The 17,664-nt window shown below is 40.6% G+C and overlaps 2 protein-coding genes across 2 annotated transcripts in view; one reads left to right on the forward strand and one right to left on the reverse strand.

Annotated features, from left to right (window-relative positions):
* Positions 1-17,664, reverse strand: part of gramd2b (GRAM domain containing 2B) — an 84,706-nt gene that overhangs the window by 47,155 nt on the left and 19,887 nt on the right. The window lies entirely within an intron of this gene.
* Positions 1-17,664, forward strand: part of znf608 (zinc finger protein 608) — a 59,197-nt gene that overhangs the window by 26,789 nt on the left and 14,744 nt on the right. The window contains exon 3 of the mRNA XM_074671322.1: positions 14,084-14,171. Coding sequence (XP_074527423.1) covers positions 14,084-14,171 — 88 coding nt within the window. The remainder of the gene's footprint in view (positions 1-14,083; positions 14,172-17,664) is intronic.

Below are 17,664 nucleotides of genomic sequence, written 5' to 3' on the forward strand. Positions count from 1 at the left end.
CGCTTCACTCCACTCACAGACGGAGAAACTTTAACACCTGGGTGTGTGTGAAAGCTGCCGTCAGGTGAAGCTTTTATTTACTCCCTTTGTTATCTGTTGGAGGATTAGTGTCCTGAACACTTAATCTGTAACTTTAAAGAGAGTAAACAGAGCGACGGAGGGAGATTAAAGTGTTTTTACTCAGGCCAGTCGCAGCTCGAGCGCTCTCCTCCTAATCTCCCCAGGCGTTGGAGGATCCAGGTAGAGGTTTGCAGCTAATGGTTTGTTTTGCTCCTGCTCATTAAAAATAAAGACGGAGCTGTTGTTTGCAGGAGAGCCTGTAATTGGAGACTCTTGATTCAGACTCTTTGAAGGGACGGCGTCTGAGTTTCTGACAGCTCGGGGGGAACGGCGTCGATCTAAACTCAGAGCTGAGTAAATCCTCGCTCAGAAGAAGCGTTTGGTGTTTTCTCTGAATGTCTGCTCAGCGCGGGCTGCTGCGGACTCCTGCTGAGAGACGTTTCTTCTTTTGTTAAGCGTCTTCTCTCAGCTGTGTGAGGACAGGGTGTGCTTTCTGCTAATTTCACATCAGCTCGTGTGTGACATGTCTGAGGGAAACCCTGAACCTGCTGAACTCTTTTACTGAAGCTTAAAAACACGTTTGGTCTCAGGAAACCCAGAGAAACTTTACAGGCTGTCATCAGGAAGTCACAGAGATGATGGTTTGATGCTGAAACATGTAGAAATGTGTTTTTAAGGTCAACCAGAGGTGCCTAACAGATGTTTTTAAGACTCGCTGATGTTTCCATTGACCCTTTGCTGACACAGACTCTTACACGGCTGAAGGAAACGATTTTTTCTTACAGATCTAAGTCGTGCAAAGACAGTTAAAGGGACATTCCAGTTTTTTCCAACCTGGTTGTTTAAGTTTGAAGTTATTAAAAGTAGGGATGGGCAAGTATTGGTATCAAGTATCAGGCTAATACCAGCTTCATTTCACAGTATCAGTAGTCGTGAAGGCAGCCGATACCAGCAGCCAATACTCAGGGCAAAAAAAAAATCTTAAGTTGTAGTAAGTCCTCCTCCCCAGCAGTTGGCGCCACATTGAGTTCATGTATGACACAGATTGACAAAGACGACAATTTAAGATATTTTAGATTATTTTAGTAAACTTTTTAAAAATAATTTAAGAATTTTAGTCATTGTTTTATGTAAAGCCCTGTTTTTAATTTTTATTTCAACGAAAATGTTTTTGTTGTCTATGATAAACCTGACATGTAAACACATGTAGGGATGAGCACCTTTTACATTTGATATTATACGGTACCGATGCCTGGTACCTTTCTTATGTTTCTGTGGTAAAAAAAAAATCAAACTGTTTAATCGTAAAATATATAAAAAAAAATCAATTTAACATATTTATTCTTCAATATATAACCTTGCAATGCTGTGTTCATGTTCAGCATGGAAAATCTCCTACTCTCCAACTCCCTCACAGTCACAACGATGCCTTTAGGTACCAAAACATGGAACCTTTGATTTTACGTGAATTGGTACCCAGTAATTCTGGCAGAATTCGGTCGGTACCTAAAAAAGTACCTAATTTGGTACAGATCCCTAAACACAGGCATGACTGTTGTTATTCTTTGTTTTTCTTTAAGAAGCATTTTTGTTGTCTTCTTTCAAAGTTACATAAAAGAAACAACTTGTTTTGTTAGCTGGAGCTTTTTTGCAGACTAACTTCATATTTATAGTAAAATATTTAGCTAGCTAGAGTTACTGCAGCCAAATAAATACATAAATAACTAAATAAAGAAAGAAAGGGTGCGACCAACTGAGAAAGTTAGTGTGGAGCCCTGTAGGGATGTTACAATACAGATTTTTTTGATTTCCAGTCCAATCTAATTTTTCATATGTTTTGCTGACACCGATCCAACATTGATTCCTACATTTTCAGACCCTTAAAAATAATGCAACAGTATTACTAACATATCCTTTGTTTTTGTTTTAAAAATCAAACATATTGCAACAAAATTGCTCTCTCAACCAGATCATAATAAAGAACTAGATAACTAGACATGCACCGATCCATTGGAGTCGATTTCCTTAATTTTGGGGGATCAGCCCATCCTTGCTTATGAAACTGATCTTATATTCCTCCAGGAAGCTCTGACAGACATTGTTGCTTTTTACTGTGAGGCCTAAAACTCAGGACACTTTACTGGTTGTTAAAGTTAAAACATAAAGATTTTATTGTTTCACAGGTATTGTTGAATGATTTTCAATAAAATAAGATTGGAACACTGAAGATATATGCTGTCAGTTAGAAAAAATAAAAAATAAAAATCTGTATCTGCAGATCAGGCTTTTTAAAGATCTGTGATCAGCCAGAAAATTGTGATTGGTGCACCCCTATAAATAACAAAAACAATAATAAAGAAATTACATAAGTCCTGAATATTTCAAATTCAAAAGCCACAAAACTACTCAAAACTACTAAAATGAAAAATATAAATAGTCATCAGATTAGGGAGAAAACCTTCAAAAGTAAGTTTAGCTGGAGCTAAACTTTGTACACAAAAAATACAGAACAGCTCAGTGTACAGGGAGGTTTACAGCAGCTGTAAAGTGTGACGGTGCTGAAAACACATGAAAACTGGATCAGTCCAGATCATGTAACAAAATCCAACGCCATCCGATCCTCCAGAAAAAGCCAGACCAGGCGCCGATACCGATCAGTGTATGAGATCAGGACATCCTTAGCTCAAGTTGGGATAGATCAATTATCAGGGCAGATATTTGGCATTTTGAAGCATATCGGCATCAGCCTTTTTTTCATCTGTTATTATTATTACAGTTATTGCAGTTGAAAATTTGAAAACTTTATTTCCTGTAGAAAACTTTAGCTATTTATTTTTCAAAGTTTCATTTAGCTTTATAAAACATGCTGCTGAGCCTGGGAGCTGTTTAATAAACTCATACTTAAAGATATTTAAATGGCGTTAAGTGTTGTAATTTGTATTACTCAAAATTTTAACACCAATATTTTCACTTTAACTGCAAATTAACATCAGCTTCAAATATCTGATATCGGCCTCCTTGACTACAAATAATCGGTATCTGTATCGGCCCTGAAAATCCGTATCAGTCTATCTGTAGTTTCAGGACGTCACTTTGGGAATCAGGAAGTGTGATTTTACAGCTTTCTTTCAATTGAACGGAATTATTTAGTTACAGTTTGCAGTTGAAGCTTGATTAAAAACTAATGTGGGTTTATAAACCGAACATTTGGCAGTCACAGCGATCACGTTCCCGCCCACGTCATCGTCCATCAGACATCCTCACAGCGTCTCAGGGCTGGACCAACATATGCCTCAAAGACGAGCGTCTCATTTCTTTTTATTTCAGACTTTTCTTTAAAGAACGAAAACCACAAACGCTAGTTTTCATGAGACGACCAGATATCCTCACAGGAGCCGTTTTGGCGCCAAGCTGCACATTTTCCCTGAGTCCAAAACACGAAGAAGAAAAGTCCAACCAGAAACTGGTCCAGCTCCACAAACAGTACCCAGGGAGAACCGGGCGCCGGATCAGAAAGAGCCATGAATCACCCGCCGATTCCAACGCCACTGCTCTTTGATAGTCCGTTAACGAGGACGGCGCTGGGCTCGGCGGCCTCTCGGCGGCCTCTCAGCGGAGGTGTGATACCTTTCTGCAGGCTGCTAATGAATAAACCCCGTCTCTACGTGCCCAGCTCGCTCTGCCAGCCGCCGGCCTCTGAAGTGGAGAGCCCGGTTTGGCGGAGCGGCGTTTGTTTCCCGGCCCAGTTTTAATTAACTGGAGCTGCTCTCAGTCAGCACGGGCGGAAATAAAACAGGAGAAGAAGAAGGAGAAACAAACACAACGCAGGAGGATGAATCTGAGCAGAGAGGAGGAGAGGAGGAGAGGAGAGGAGAGGAGGAGAGGAGGACAGAGAGCTATCCATCTTCAGTTTCAGAAAGTCATCTCTAAACACTGAGAGGAAACGTTTCTTCCGCTGACGTCCACAGACTCTTTTATTTAAATTAAAAATGAACCAACAGGTGGAGTCACTGCAGTAACTCCAAAGGGTCTGAATCTCTGTGGAAAACAAGTTTCAACATTCAGAGCGGACAGATTTAACTTCAGACGGACAAATATTTTCAAATACTTTTATCTTTTTTAACAAAACTTATTGACTCTATGTCTTCCTCAGTTGGTGTTTTTAAAGATGCTGTGAGGAGGATCTGTTTTAAGTGCTCTCCTTCGCCACCTTCTGGCCTGGAGTCTCCGCACACTGTCGTAACTGACTGCTAAAAACTGTGTGTTTGTTTTGGAATTAAATGGAGATCAGATGGAAACAAATTGTCTTTGTTCGAGTCAAACTTTATGCAGGATATAACGTGCTGAGGTAAAGTATTATCAGTACAGTAACGTAGCGCTACGGTTTGAAACACGACATCAAGCAAACGTTGTAGTAGCTGGTTATATGTAGCACTATCGGCAGCCCGGTGCTCTGAGACGTGTCTGTAACGTGTAACGTTAGTGAATCCTGGTTCTGTCCTACCAGAGCTCATCTACCAACTCCAACCTCACCAAGCAGAGCTAACGTAACCTGGCTCTTCATTTTATTGATAGACTCTCAAGTTTGAACAGACCACTGCAGAATAACTGCTGACTGTGGGTTGGAGGAAACATTAGCACATACACATTAGCCCTTTTATCCTTTAGCTCGTGCTCTATCTCTCTCCTGTTTCTCTTTCTTCTGCTCTTCTGTCCTTTTTCTGTCTGACAGTTAGGCTCCAGTGTCCACCATCACTACAAAATTAATCACAGAAATCATACAATTGTGTTACGCTATTACGTAGCTGATGCAGCTATCATATCGATGTAGCTTACACGCCGTCTACCAAGAAGGACAAGGTTGGCTGTGGAAATACAAACAGGATCAGGGTAAACAGATCCGACCTGTACCAAACTGTACTGATCCGCCTGTCCTGATGGACCGCTTGGTGAAAACAGGGCTTTGGATTTCTGATCCAGTGGACTCTAACCAGTCAGATCAGTGAGTTAAGTTGACACGTGACACATCTGGTGTGTTTTGTTTGTAATGATCTTAGCGGGCAGGGGTGCTAGGATAATGAAGCTCTGTTCTGATTGGCTGCCTGAAGGTTGTTCAGGGGTAAAGCTGCAGACTGGTAGAAAATGTAGAGGCGGAAAAACACCAAAACACTCTTGGTGAGCGCTCCAGAAGAATCTGCAAGAGATCCAAGTCAAATGTCTCGCAATAAACCCTAAATCTGATCGCCAACAGATGACACCCTGACTGTTGCTGGGTCAGGATCTGCTGGTAGAGACCGTTTCCTGGTGTTCTGTAGTGACACCCAGTTCAAGCAGCCTGTGGTGAAGCGGTACGGGAAAACTAATTAGCATCAAAAGCTACCACATGATCAGGGGTCTGCAACCTTTACTTTCAAAAGAGCCATTTAGCCTCAGCTCACTTGGATTAAAGTCAGTCAGGAGCCATAAAATCTACTTTATCTTCACCTTTAAGACTCCTTTATTTCTTCCCTACCAGGTACTAGCCTATACTGCTCTGGCGAGGGGGCCAGCCGATGTAAACTAGCCTTTTGGACAACTCTGGTGCATTTACATTTTTATGAAATGTTTATTAATGTGCAGTGTCCCTCCGAAACAAATAAAGGAAAGCAAATGAATGAAAATAGATAAAATTAAAAAAATATAGTGAATACATGTCTAAACAAGAATCCTTTTGAATTTATACAATTACACATTTAATTTTTTTTTATTTTAAATATTTGGAAAAATTGAAATTTGCAAAAATGAAAAAAAAGAAATTTCAAAAATTTGCTAAAAAATTCACAATTCCATCAGAATTTAAAACATTTGTAATAACTAAAAAAAAATGTTTTTTTTTTAAATGCTATAACTGAAAAAAAAAATTGAAATTTGCAAAACTGAAAAAAAAAGTAATTTCAAAACTTGCTAAAAAAATTCACAATTCAACCAGAATTAAAAATTGTAATAATTAAAAAAATTGAATTCTTAAAAAAATTGCCAAAATTAAAAAAAATGATGAAATATCAAAAATATGCAAAAAAATAAAATGTAATGAATAATCAAAGATTACAAAATTTAGATTTTAAAAAAATTGCAAAAATTAAATATTAAAATGTGCAAAATTTTTCACATTTTTTTATTTTAATGCCAATGTGTTTGATTATCAATACTCTGTAAGAAAAAGAAAAATTCTTCATTTTAAGTACAGTTTTTTTTAAGCTTCAAGGAGCCACTGCAAAGGAGTCAAAAGGCCGCATGAGGCTGCAGAGCCACAGGTTGAAGACCCCTGCTCATGTAGGTGATAAAAACAAAAAGCAGCCTCTGTTCTCTTTTGCTCCGGTTTTTACAACAGCTGACATCTTGACTCTGCAGCATTTCTGATCTGAGTCACAGAAATAACTCAGAGGATTTTCTCTTCCACACACTCTGGGTTTGGAGGCTGAAGCGTGGTTCAAGTCCAGAAACAGAGGACAGAAAAACATGTTTGTCTTTATGAGGGACCTTTAAAGTAAACCCTTTGTTCCTCTGATGCTTGTTTCCCAAATTTCCAACAAATTTCGGTCAAATCTGTATTCGCACATTTCTGAGATTTCCTCCCTGGAATCAGAGCGGCTCAGAGCACATTTCCTCCCCCGAGCTGCAAAACAAACGCAAACATCAAAGTGTCGAGTTTCCAGGTTTGTGAGAGGAAAGTGCATCAGAGAAAAGAGGAGCCGCAGAGGGAGAGGATGCAGAAATAACAGCACAGATAAACCTGGAGAGTGTGAAGACACGGAGTAATAAAACACCAAACGCTGACTGTAACAGAGACAGGAAGTGTTTGATTTAACGAGTCTGCAGAGCCAGGAGGAGGAAGATGGAGGGAGAGGAGGGAGGAAATGGATGGATGGATGGATGGATGGATGGATGGAAATGATCTTTTCTTAAAAGGACGTCAGAGAAACAGATAAAAACAGACAGAGCCTGTTTGTTTTCTTCTTTGTGTTTTTCCTCCTCCTTCCTGCTCGGGGACTACTTGAGGAGGCGGAGGGATACAGGAGCCTCCTCCTCCTCCTCCTCGTGACGCGGAGGAACATGAGGGGAGGACGCTGGCTGCATGTTAATTAAGCAGAATACTAATTAAGAAGCCAGAAAGAGGAGGAGAGGAGGAGAGGAAGAGAGGAAGAGGGGAGCATCTTTTCAGTGTCAGCCCTCCTCCTCCTCCTCTTCCTCCTCCTCTTCCTCCTCTCTGCAGGAGTCCACCGTCTGATGAGAGCTAATCAGATGGTGATTGGCTCGACTCTTGGCTGAGCCGCAGCGACTGTCTGACTTTACGTTGACCCGTTTGTCTCCGGCTCTGCCTGCCAGGGACGAGGAGAGCGCAGATACTGGAAATAATTAGTGTTAGAGGTGGTTTGCATCTCATAAATAAACAAACAAACAGATAAATAAATAAATAATCCTGATTAGAGTGAATCTGAGGCAGCTCGTGTCCGTGATTCAGCCCTGCAGACATCTTAACGCCTCTTTTTTCCTCTTCTTAAGGAAATGAAGCTGATTCACTCAGCAGCTTTTGGAGATTTGGATGAAAGTTAAACCAGAGGAAGATGTTTGAACTGCAGAGCCAACTCCGTCCTCTGGGTTATTTGTGCTGGATGAGAGACGCTAACTGACAAACGCTGCAGTGGATCAGAAACTTGTGCTACATAGGGATGAATGTGTCTTTGCATCAGCTTGTTTTATCATGATAAACAGGGCTTAACGACCTGAGATGGCCTGAAAAGTCTTTGAGATACTATACACCGACACTGATGATAACAGTCTTTTTAGATCAATAAAATATCTAGATTCTGTCTTTAAAAAAGTAAGCATTTCTATACGTAGGGCTGCAACTAACATTTATTTTAGGAATTGATTACTCTGAAAATTATATTTACAGTTAATTGATGAAGCAGGAAAAACAGGAGGAGAATGCATGATGGTAAAATTCGCAAAACCAAACATGCTTTATTTTAGTTGATGCTATTTTTTGCTTAATGGTATAGACAAAGAAACAACATATTTGAACATAATTAACTCATTCACTGCCGGCCGTTTTCAGAGCAGAGAGCTTCATACTGCCAGCCGGCAAACATAATAGACGTCTAAAGGCGTGAATGGCGTACGACGTTCGACGTCGAACTGACGTCTATAGATGTCAATGGCAGTGAAAGAGTTAAACTGACCAGATGCTGCATTTATAAAGTATAAAAAGTGATATGACAACAACAGAAACTATCTCTTGGCTTTTTGTTCTGTAAATTTACAAACACCTCACAAATCATATTGACTCTAAAACAGAAAGTCTAGATTTTGTTTTTTTTTGTGTTTGATGGTTACAGAATCAAAGGTTTTCCCTAACGGCCAACATCCAGTCAGTAAAAATGAAGCCTATGCTAAAGTGCTAAAAGTTGCTGTTCTTTGAGAATCCACTTCAGTCTGGCTGCAGAAAGACTGGAAGTCACGTTCACACTCAGCCATAAAAACAGACTTTACAGCATTAAAAACATATTTACAGCCATATTTATTTCTGACTCGGTGGTTTAGAAGTTATTAGGATTGTTTGATTGTCCAATCCAATGTGGCCGCATCCAACGATTGGCTTCATTTCACTATTACAGGAACAAATCGGTGACATCAGAGAGCTTTCTGCCCTGATGATGTCACTACATTCCGGAACTCTCTGATCTCTCTGGCTGTGTCCGAAATCACTCCCTATTCACTATATAGTGAATACGCCATTTTGTAGTGCTGTTGGAAATCTGAGTGAGCATCATTCACTATATAGCCCACTCAATGTATCCCACAATGCATTTTGAAAAGTAGTGTATTAGCGATGCTCACTATATGATGCATTGTAGTTCAAACAGAAAAAAAGGCTGATTACATGTTTAATGATTACTGATAGCATGAAACAACATTAAAAACTTTCAGAGAATAACACTTAGCTGTTTAACTTTCGGACTCACAACTTTGAGCTGAGAAACAAACAACACGGACGTTAGCCGTTAAACCGTTCCACGCAGGTGATGCATTCACTGTACCTTGTAATTCTTAAACACAACATAAGTTCTGCGCAAATATATGGTTTATTTATTTACAAAAAAATGTGTAAACAATGTTTTTATTATATTTGGCTGTTGCAGAAAATAAGCTAAATATAATATTAGGTATCACTAAAATAAATACTGTTTTGCAGTATTTGAGGAAAGTTATAATTGTAAATCCCCAGCCGTCAATGAACGACACAAAAGTAATTACGTTACGTTGTTTAAATTTAGCTGATGTAGTGGACTATAGAGTCAACTGCACCTAATTCACTTTAGTGAGCAGTGTGGAGGGAATGAGTAAATGATTTTAGATAAAACCTCTGAGTGTTTTTGAAGGAAACTGAGGCCATGTATTTTCAAAAACCAATACCCCTTCATATGTTTATGAAATACTGTCGGAGAGGCAGAGGTATGTATTTTTTTATTATATTATCATACAGGAGATTTACAGTATACTAAAGAGGGAGGACTGTGGGAAATGGGGTTAAAATACGGTGGTTACTCAGCCAAAATGAGAGCCCTGACAGCTGTGTGTAAAGATCAGCTTTTTGAATGAGTGTGTATATGGTTTCTCTGGTTTCTGCACCCAACCTCTTGTGGACACTCCAAGAACTGCAGTTTTCAACACTTCTGCATCTGCTTCACATTTTTAGGACTGAGTTTGAGCTTGATTTACAGCTGGAGCGGCGACAAAATAAAAACACTGGAGTATGAATAATGTGCTGCTGTGCTCCTCTCTGTGTGAGGAGCGTGTCTGGGAGGTGACGCTCACACAGGAGCTCAGATTTGTCTGATATTTTTCCTCTGAGCTGCTGACCGAGTTCAGGACAGAGTCTGTAAAACAAACGGCTTCAGAGGGAAAAATGTGAACTCTGAGGAGGAGACATCGATTTCTGATTTCTTCATGATGTTTTTATTAGGAGAGCAGCAGTGAGGAGGAGGAGGAGAGAACATTTTCTTCTTCTGTGGTGGTAACAAACAAACCCTGAGGTCAGAGAGACGCAGATGCTGTTGTTCCTGATCCAAGGACTCTGAGATCCTCTTTTGTTTAAAGTCTGATTGTTTCTGCGGCGTGAGGCGGGAATCGTCTGATCCAGCGGCTGGATGTCACACACGCTCAGAGGAACATTGCCCTGACGTGAACACGCAGACTCATGACAGAAATGAAAAGTGATGAGCTATCGAGTGCTTCGGCATCTCGCCGAGACGAGTCACGCCGGCTAAAAATAGAAACGCTGTCACGTTTCAGGCCCAGTGGAGCCGGCGCTGACACGAGGGAGGAGAGGAAAGCCTCCTGCGTCTGCTGCCGGGACGTGGTGACAGGAAACATCACAGACAAGGGGTCGAGGCGAGTTTAAGGGCTGAAAAAGTCATCGAAGAACAAAACACGATAAACTCCACTCTGTCTGCTCTCAGATTTAAAGCCCCTCTTCTGAAGTTCATGTTTGTGCCACAGGCGCTGCTTGTTTTTCACACGTGCACTCCTGAAAATATCTGGAGACTTTCAGAGGACACGACGCACGTTTTCACACATTTCCTTGGCAGACGGGGGAAGGGTGGTGTCTCAGGAGAAGGATGCATTTAAGCAACCTTAAGGAAGTCACAATAAAATGTTTACCACATAGCTAAGATGCTAATAACAGCTTTAGCCTTTAAATGACCGCTATGGGTCTCAGAATCAAGACATGAAAAATAACGACTCAGATTTTCTGAACACAGGCGTTGGATTTCAGAACACAGAAATAATCTGACCTCTGATAATCCCACTTTACTCCACATAAGAATATAAAAGAGAACATTTCAGATACTTGCTTGATTAGTGTAAATATCTGGCTTCACTCTGGAGTTCCCAAAGTCATGAATCCTTCAAAAGAGGACAAATTTCTTTAAAAGCTCACCCCAGTCTGTTTTCATCAAACAGATTGATCCTGACTAAACAGTGAGGTCTACCTGGTTATGCTTACTGGCGCCGTAGATTACTGGATATTTATGACGCATAGGGATGCAAAGGAGACAAAAACTAGAAGGGAAGAGAGCTGGTGGAAACGATGGAGGCTTTTGGAGAGGAGATAAAACACGAGATGTTAGCTAAACATGACAGAGGAGCTAACAGGGCTAGCCAGGAGTTTGGGGAATGCAGTAAAGTGGGCCTTATGGAGGCATGGCAGCATCAGGATATTCACCACCTCAATCAGAGGGTGGGTTAACAACTGGCAGCTTCTGAAAGTGCAATTCATATACAACCTGGAAACCAAAGGGTTTACACCTCCTGCTCTGACTGCAGCTGGGAGGAGCTGGTCCTGAGGGACTGGGCCGCCTGAGAGTCTTACGTCTCTGCAATACGCTCTATGCACAGATCGCTTCCACATTGGCGTGTGGTGGCGTTGGCATTTCTGGTTACCGAAGGAAGCAGGAGTTGTCTAAAGTTTCTGTTAATGATTTACAGAGAATTGTCCAGGTATCTAGTACAACACCATGTAGCAAGTCGTAGAAAGGCTTTAAAATATATGTCTTTTTATTTTCTGGAGCCTTGAAGGTAATTTGCTAACAGTAGCTAGCCTGACCTAGAAGACTTCCTTTCGTGTTAAAAGTTGAGAGCTTCAGGTCAGTCATATTTTAAAGTCAGTTAAATCATGTGTTTATACCTCTGACTTCATGTATTTGTAGTTTTTAAAGCATAAGGCAAAAACGAGGCTATGAGATAGCTCCCTGAAAGCCACTGATACACAACTCTCTGACAAGATACATGCTAGCGGTTAGCATACAGGGATAAAACTTTGTTTTTCCACCAAAAAATCAACTTTCATCACTGGACACAAACAAGTGTCATAGTCTCGCACAAGAGAGTCCTTTTTAATCCATTCAACATTACATAGCTTTGAATCTACCAAATCGCTATAGAGAACTTGGCACTAGCTTGATGCTAACATACTTCAGAAATTGCATTGATATGCTAGCGGTTAGTACACAAAGGAGGAAACTGCTTCAGGGAGTTCCAAAGTTCTGACATCATCAAGCACACAGTTCTGTTGTGATGTCAGAGTTCTAGAACTCCTGTTGCTCTGCAAACAGGATGTTTTGCATGCATGCTCCTGATTGGTTGATAGCTCTCAGACTATAAACACAAACCAAACAGTTTCTACATTTTTATGTTGTTATCTGTGAACTTCTGTCCTCCTTCAGTGGTTGAAGCTGAAACACAAACTGGTTTCCTTCTGATGAACGTCTCTTCAGTTTGATGAGTAACATCATGATGCAGATGAAATGCAATGAATGAAATGAAAAATACTTTATCTATCCCAAAGGGAAATTCAGGATTGTAGTGGTAATAAAATAAAACAAGTAGACTAGAATAAAGCCAATCAAGTAATAAAGTAAATAAAATATATAATAATATTATAATTATATTAATAATATTATAATATAATAATAATAATATAAATATAAAATAAATATATAAATATAATGACAATATAATGTAATTACAATAATAATAATAATATTATAGCAATAAAGTAAATAAAATAAAATAAGTAGATTAGAGCTGGGATGATATATGCTATTCTCACGATCATTCTATTATGATTTTTGGGGTCGATTTGATTTAAAATGCAATTCATCAATGTTTACAATTTCTGTAATTTTAAGTTTGTTTGTTTTTTAACACCAGACCATGTGAAAAAGTGAAATGATGCTAATGTCTACAGACTTTGTCAGGAGCCATATTTTCCCATAAAATGCACATCATGTGAGTCAGAGAGAAACATTTTGCCCTCTGCTGGAGTAAAGAGGGAACTTTTTTTCCAATCCAGTTAATAAACAAAGACTGAAATGAAGAATCTACATTTTTAAAAAATCATGAAAAAAAATCCTGATTTTGATATTATCAAAAAAAAAAGTACACATTTATCCACATGCACAGATGACTTTAACCGTGTTTGATGTGAACACAACAGGAGCATGCACCCCATGTACAGAAGCTACAGCTAGCTCCACTCTTTTCCTCTCTTCAGCCGTCCTATTAACAAAATCACAACTATTCCAAAAATATAACTTAAAAATAAAACACACAGACGGTTTCTGGGCTTCCGGCTGTTTTCTGTTAACCCCAGTAAAAAAATGTGACATCTCTGCTTGAGTTTGGATTACAGATGTCTGAGTGGCTGATACGGAGGACGAAACAGGAACGATCAGCTCCTCCTGTTTGTTAAAGAGACAGACCAACCTGCTCTCCGTCTGTCGTCTGTCTGTGGCTGTGTTTGCTGTTTGCTGACAGCTGGGAGGCTTAGCAGAGGAGCCAGGAGTCGTGTGCTGCAGTCAGAGCTCGTCTCAGAGCTTCAACGCGTCCACAGCCTGATTCGCTGTGCGTCGCTGTCGGCTCATCACAGACTGAGGTTAATGGTTTTCAAATGTCAGCGTGAGAGGGAGACAGAAAGTCCTCCAGCTGAAAACTTAGAGACTTTATCCTGTCCTGTTGGATCCTGACAGGAACTCAGGACGGGGTTTCTCTCTGGCTCGTCGTGTGGTTAGAGTCATATTTTATCACCAGTTTGAAGCACTTCCCATCCCGTTACCTGCTCGTCTCCTCTGTCGCGCTCTGTGCTCCTTTCATTAGAGCTCATTTGTCTTTCATCAGGGTTTCATTAGTTTCCTCATTAGAACAAAGAAAGGAGGATCTTCACACAGGCTGGAAAACACCGCCACAGACGACTGAACAAAGGTTTCAAACAGACGGGTTTGACTTTTCTGTTTCTGTTAAATCATCACGTGATCAGACTTCTATATTTCACTATCGCAGGTCATTTTTTCAAGTGTTTTAAATCTTTACATTTGCAAAAGTCCCTGACACAAACTCAGAACAGGACTTCTTTTATGTGAAACCAGCTTCAGCAGCCCTGTGTTTGTCTAACCGAGTCTGTGTCCTGTGTGGTCGACAGGTGTGCTGGTGGTGAACGTGACCTGGAGGAAGAGAACCTACGTGGGAACTCTGCTCGACTGCACCAAACACGACTGGGCTCCACCGAGGTGACGTAAACCACACTCTCTCACCAACACAACACAACACAGCTAGCTTCAGGGAAATAAAAACGTCCATATCACCTCTCAGCCTCCAGGAGAGAAGGAAGCAGTATGGCTGATAACACCAGTCTGTGCAGGTTTCTCTACGTCACCTCCTTCTCCTCACCTTGTGGGGAAACATCCGGCCCAGCACCAGTTAGCACTGACATGCTACAGGCTGCCAACAGTTGATTTCACATTTAAATAATGCTGCCATGGTTACATGTAGGATCTCCAGACAAACACAGGAGCAAAAATTGCAAAAATGCCACTGAAGACAAAACCAGTTTGGTGTCCATGACCAACAAATGAGCCATACAAAGGAATGATGCACTCTAAACGCAAAAGTGACAAAAAAGAGATGAAAAAATTACAAGAAACAGACAAAGAAAAGAGAGCTGCCACAACAGGCCTCTAACCTATGTTAGTTTTATGGCTACCAAAAAAATACACCATGCGTTGTAGCTTAATGCTAACACCCCAATTTCTGCCGTCCACTGTCACGAGCAATAAGTCAGCGCTAGCTTGAGCAGTTATCGAGTGTTGAAATCAGTGTAATAATCAGCAGAATAAAGTTAGCCAGCTAACTTAACCAGGGGACAAGTCATGTTATGATGCATTCAAGGTCAGGTTGTAAAAATGACTTCAAGGCAAAGTAAATAAAGGTTAAACCAGCTCTGACTAAAAGGTATCTTGGTCTTATTAAGTCTTAATAACACCTTTTTAAAACCTTCTGTCCACGGCGTGTTTCCTGTCCTTGTCAGCCACCGTATGTCCTGGACAGAGGAAGTCTCAGACTGACAGTCCTGCTCCATCTTTGGCAGCCCAGTCCGACGTCTGTTGGTGTATTTGTTCCTGTGTTCGAACACCTCGCCTGCCAACAGGTCTTAATTTGATTTCTAAAAACGGCAGCTCATTATTCTGAAGCTGCGTCGTGATTGGCTCGTTGTGTCGTGGCAGGACAACAGGAAGCAAAAAATGGGACGCGGCTCTATTTTTGACCAGGAGCAACAGATGTGTGCGACGTGTTGTTGTGGTTAAATCCAGAGAGCGTGTTGGATGCAGCGGCGCGGTGGGACATCAGGATGAGTCAGAGAGAGATCAGGTTATAACTGTGTTAGAGACGAGTCTGAGTCACTCTTTAATTACTCTCAGCTCTGTGTACTCCTCCATTATATCATTGTTTAACTGTTGGTTTTCTTAACAGCTCGTGCTGAGGATACTTATTTGATGAGAACAGATTTTTATAAATGTTCCTTTAAAACTCGACCAGCTGTGAGGCTTCACTCTGCGTCCAACGCGTCGAACCAGAGGAGCATTTTTACGGCTGCTGAGAGGAAAACGTGACAGTCTGTCCTCACGGGGCCTCAGACTTCTCAATCATTGCTCCTGTGTGGAAACGATTGTCACGGCAATTACAGCTTCATCTCAACCACGGGCTGAATCAGGTTTTCATTTTTAACACTGTGGACTTCAGAGACTGAGTGTTATTTATTCTGTGTTACTGAATGAAACTGAAGCACAGCAGTGAAAGGTTAAGTTGCTGAAGAAAAGATGAAATAAATACTAGAAAAACAAATCTGAGATGACTCTGGAGAGAAAATACTCCTTTAAGGACAAGAAGCAACCTTTTCAGGCATTTGGAGATAAATAATGTTTTACCAAAACTTCAGTGATATAAAGCTGAAACACAAACTGTTTTTCCCTGATGAACATCTCTGCAGTTTGATGAAATAACGTCATCATGATACAGATTAGTCAAAAGTCAAACTGTCAGCTCTGACCTCAGGAGTTCTACAACTCTGACACTGAGCAGAGAGTTCTCTCTGTGATGTCAGAGTTCTAGAACTCCTGTTGCTCTGCAAACTGACTGTTTTGCATGCATGCACCTGATTGGTCGACACCACTCAGCTTACAGACAGGGCTCTGAGAGCCGTTCTATAATCAGGGGAACATATCAAGTCCATGGGGTATTATTTTCAGTTTTACTAAATATTAATTTCAAGCAACGACAAATTTTACAGTGGGTTATCTGGCTGATATTTCACTTTTATTTAATACAGAAAGTTAAAAAGTTCCACCATTTTTTTAGCTAAGAATAGAATAGAAAAGAACTTTATTGTCATTGTAACAAGTACAACAAAACTGAAGTCACAGCAGCAATCAAGAAAACCAAAGTAAGAAAGTGTATAGAAAGTGTAAAAAGCTCCATTAGAAAATAGATGCTGACAGCTTGTCCATCATTGTCCAGTCAGCCAGCCTCCACCTCCACAGGGTCCAGGACTGAGCTTCTTCAGCAGTCTGTTCAGTCTCTGTCTCCTGGATCCTGTCTGCTCACAGCAGGTGAAGCTCTTCACATGTGGCCTTGGTGTCTGCTGTTAGCTCTGTTAGCCATGTCTGTGAATAGCATGATGCTACTCTGCCCTCTGGTATTCCCTCTGTTGCTGGGTTAGCACAGCTAGCTCGTCCATCGTTATTGGAGATAGATCTTACGTTCCCAATAACGATGGATGGAAGGACAGGTCCATGTCGTCACTTCTTAGCTCACACCTGAGAACCAGCACGTCGTCCTCACCTCCTTCTCCTCACCTTGTGGGTGGACATCAGGCCTTGCACCTTTTAGCATTGACATGCTACAGGCTGCTAACAGCTGATTTCACATGTAAACAATGCAGCCATGGTTACATGTAGGATCTCCAGACAAACACAGGAGAAAAAGTAGTAAAAATATCACTGAAGCCACAAAAAGTTTGGTGTCCATGACCAACAAATGAGCCAAACAAAGTAATGATTTGCTCCAAATACAAAGACGACGAAAAAGAGATGAAAAAATTACAAGAAACGGACAAAGACGAGAGAGCTGCTGCAAGAGGCAGCCATAGCCAACAGGGCGGCGCCTAGCAACCATCTGCAACTATCAATGCACATCATGTGTTGAAATGAGCAGTTTTTGTGTTGTCCGATTTCTCAAACGTCAAGTCTGTTCTTCAAAATTAACACTAGAATACATGTTTTCATGTTATTTTTAGTATAATTTGTTCATTTTAAAACTTTTTAAATAATTTATATGGATAAAATAATTCACTTTGTGTGTGTGAAAATTCCCCTAAAAATCAGCAATGGTTTGTTCCAAAGTCACATGACCCCAATCAGCTGAGGGCCCATCCTTTTTGGTGTGAACCTTGAAGAAAGTGTGTCATGTTTCAGCTCCTCCTCATCAATATTTCATCAGAATGATTGTTCGTACATGGGGCGCATTAACTGTTCATCAACTGTGTTACCAACATTTTCTGCTCTTCTTACTATAGATGTTATAAAGAGCAAAGTCTGCAGTTAGCACAAGGGACAAAACATGGAGGAAATGTCGACTGTGTTAGCGTCACTAAATGTAGAGTTGTAGAGACAGGTTTCTCTCTTCTCTGGGATTTTTGAGCCATAATTCTTTTATATTTCATCTAAA

Source organism: Halichoeres trimaculatus, unplaced genomic scaffold (assembly GCF_033239565.1).
Source record: "Halichoeres trimaculatus isolate MK-OKI-2021-1 unplaced genomic scaffold, fHalTri1.1 fHalTri1_scaffold_5, whole genome shotgun sequence".
Lineage (NCBI taxonomy): Eukaryota > Metazoa > Chordata > Actinopteri > Labriformes > Labridae > Halichoeres > Halichoeres trimaculatus.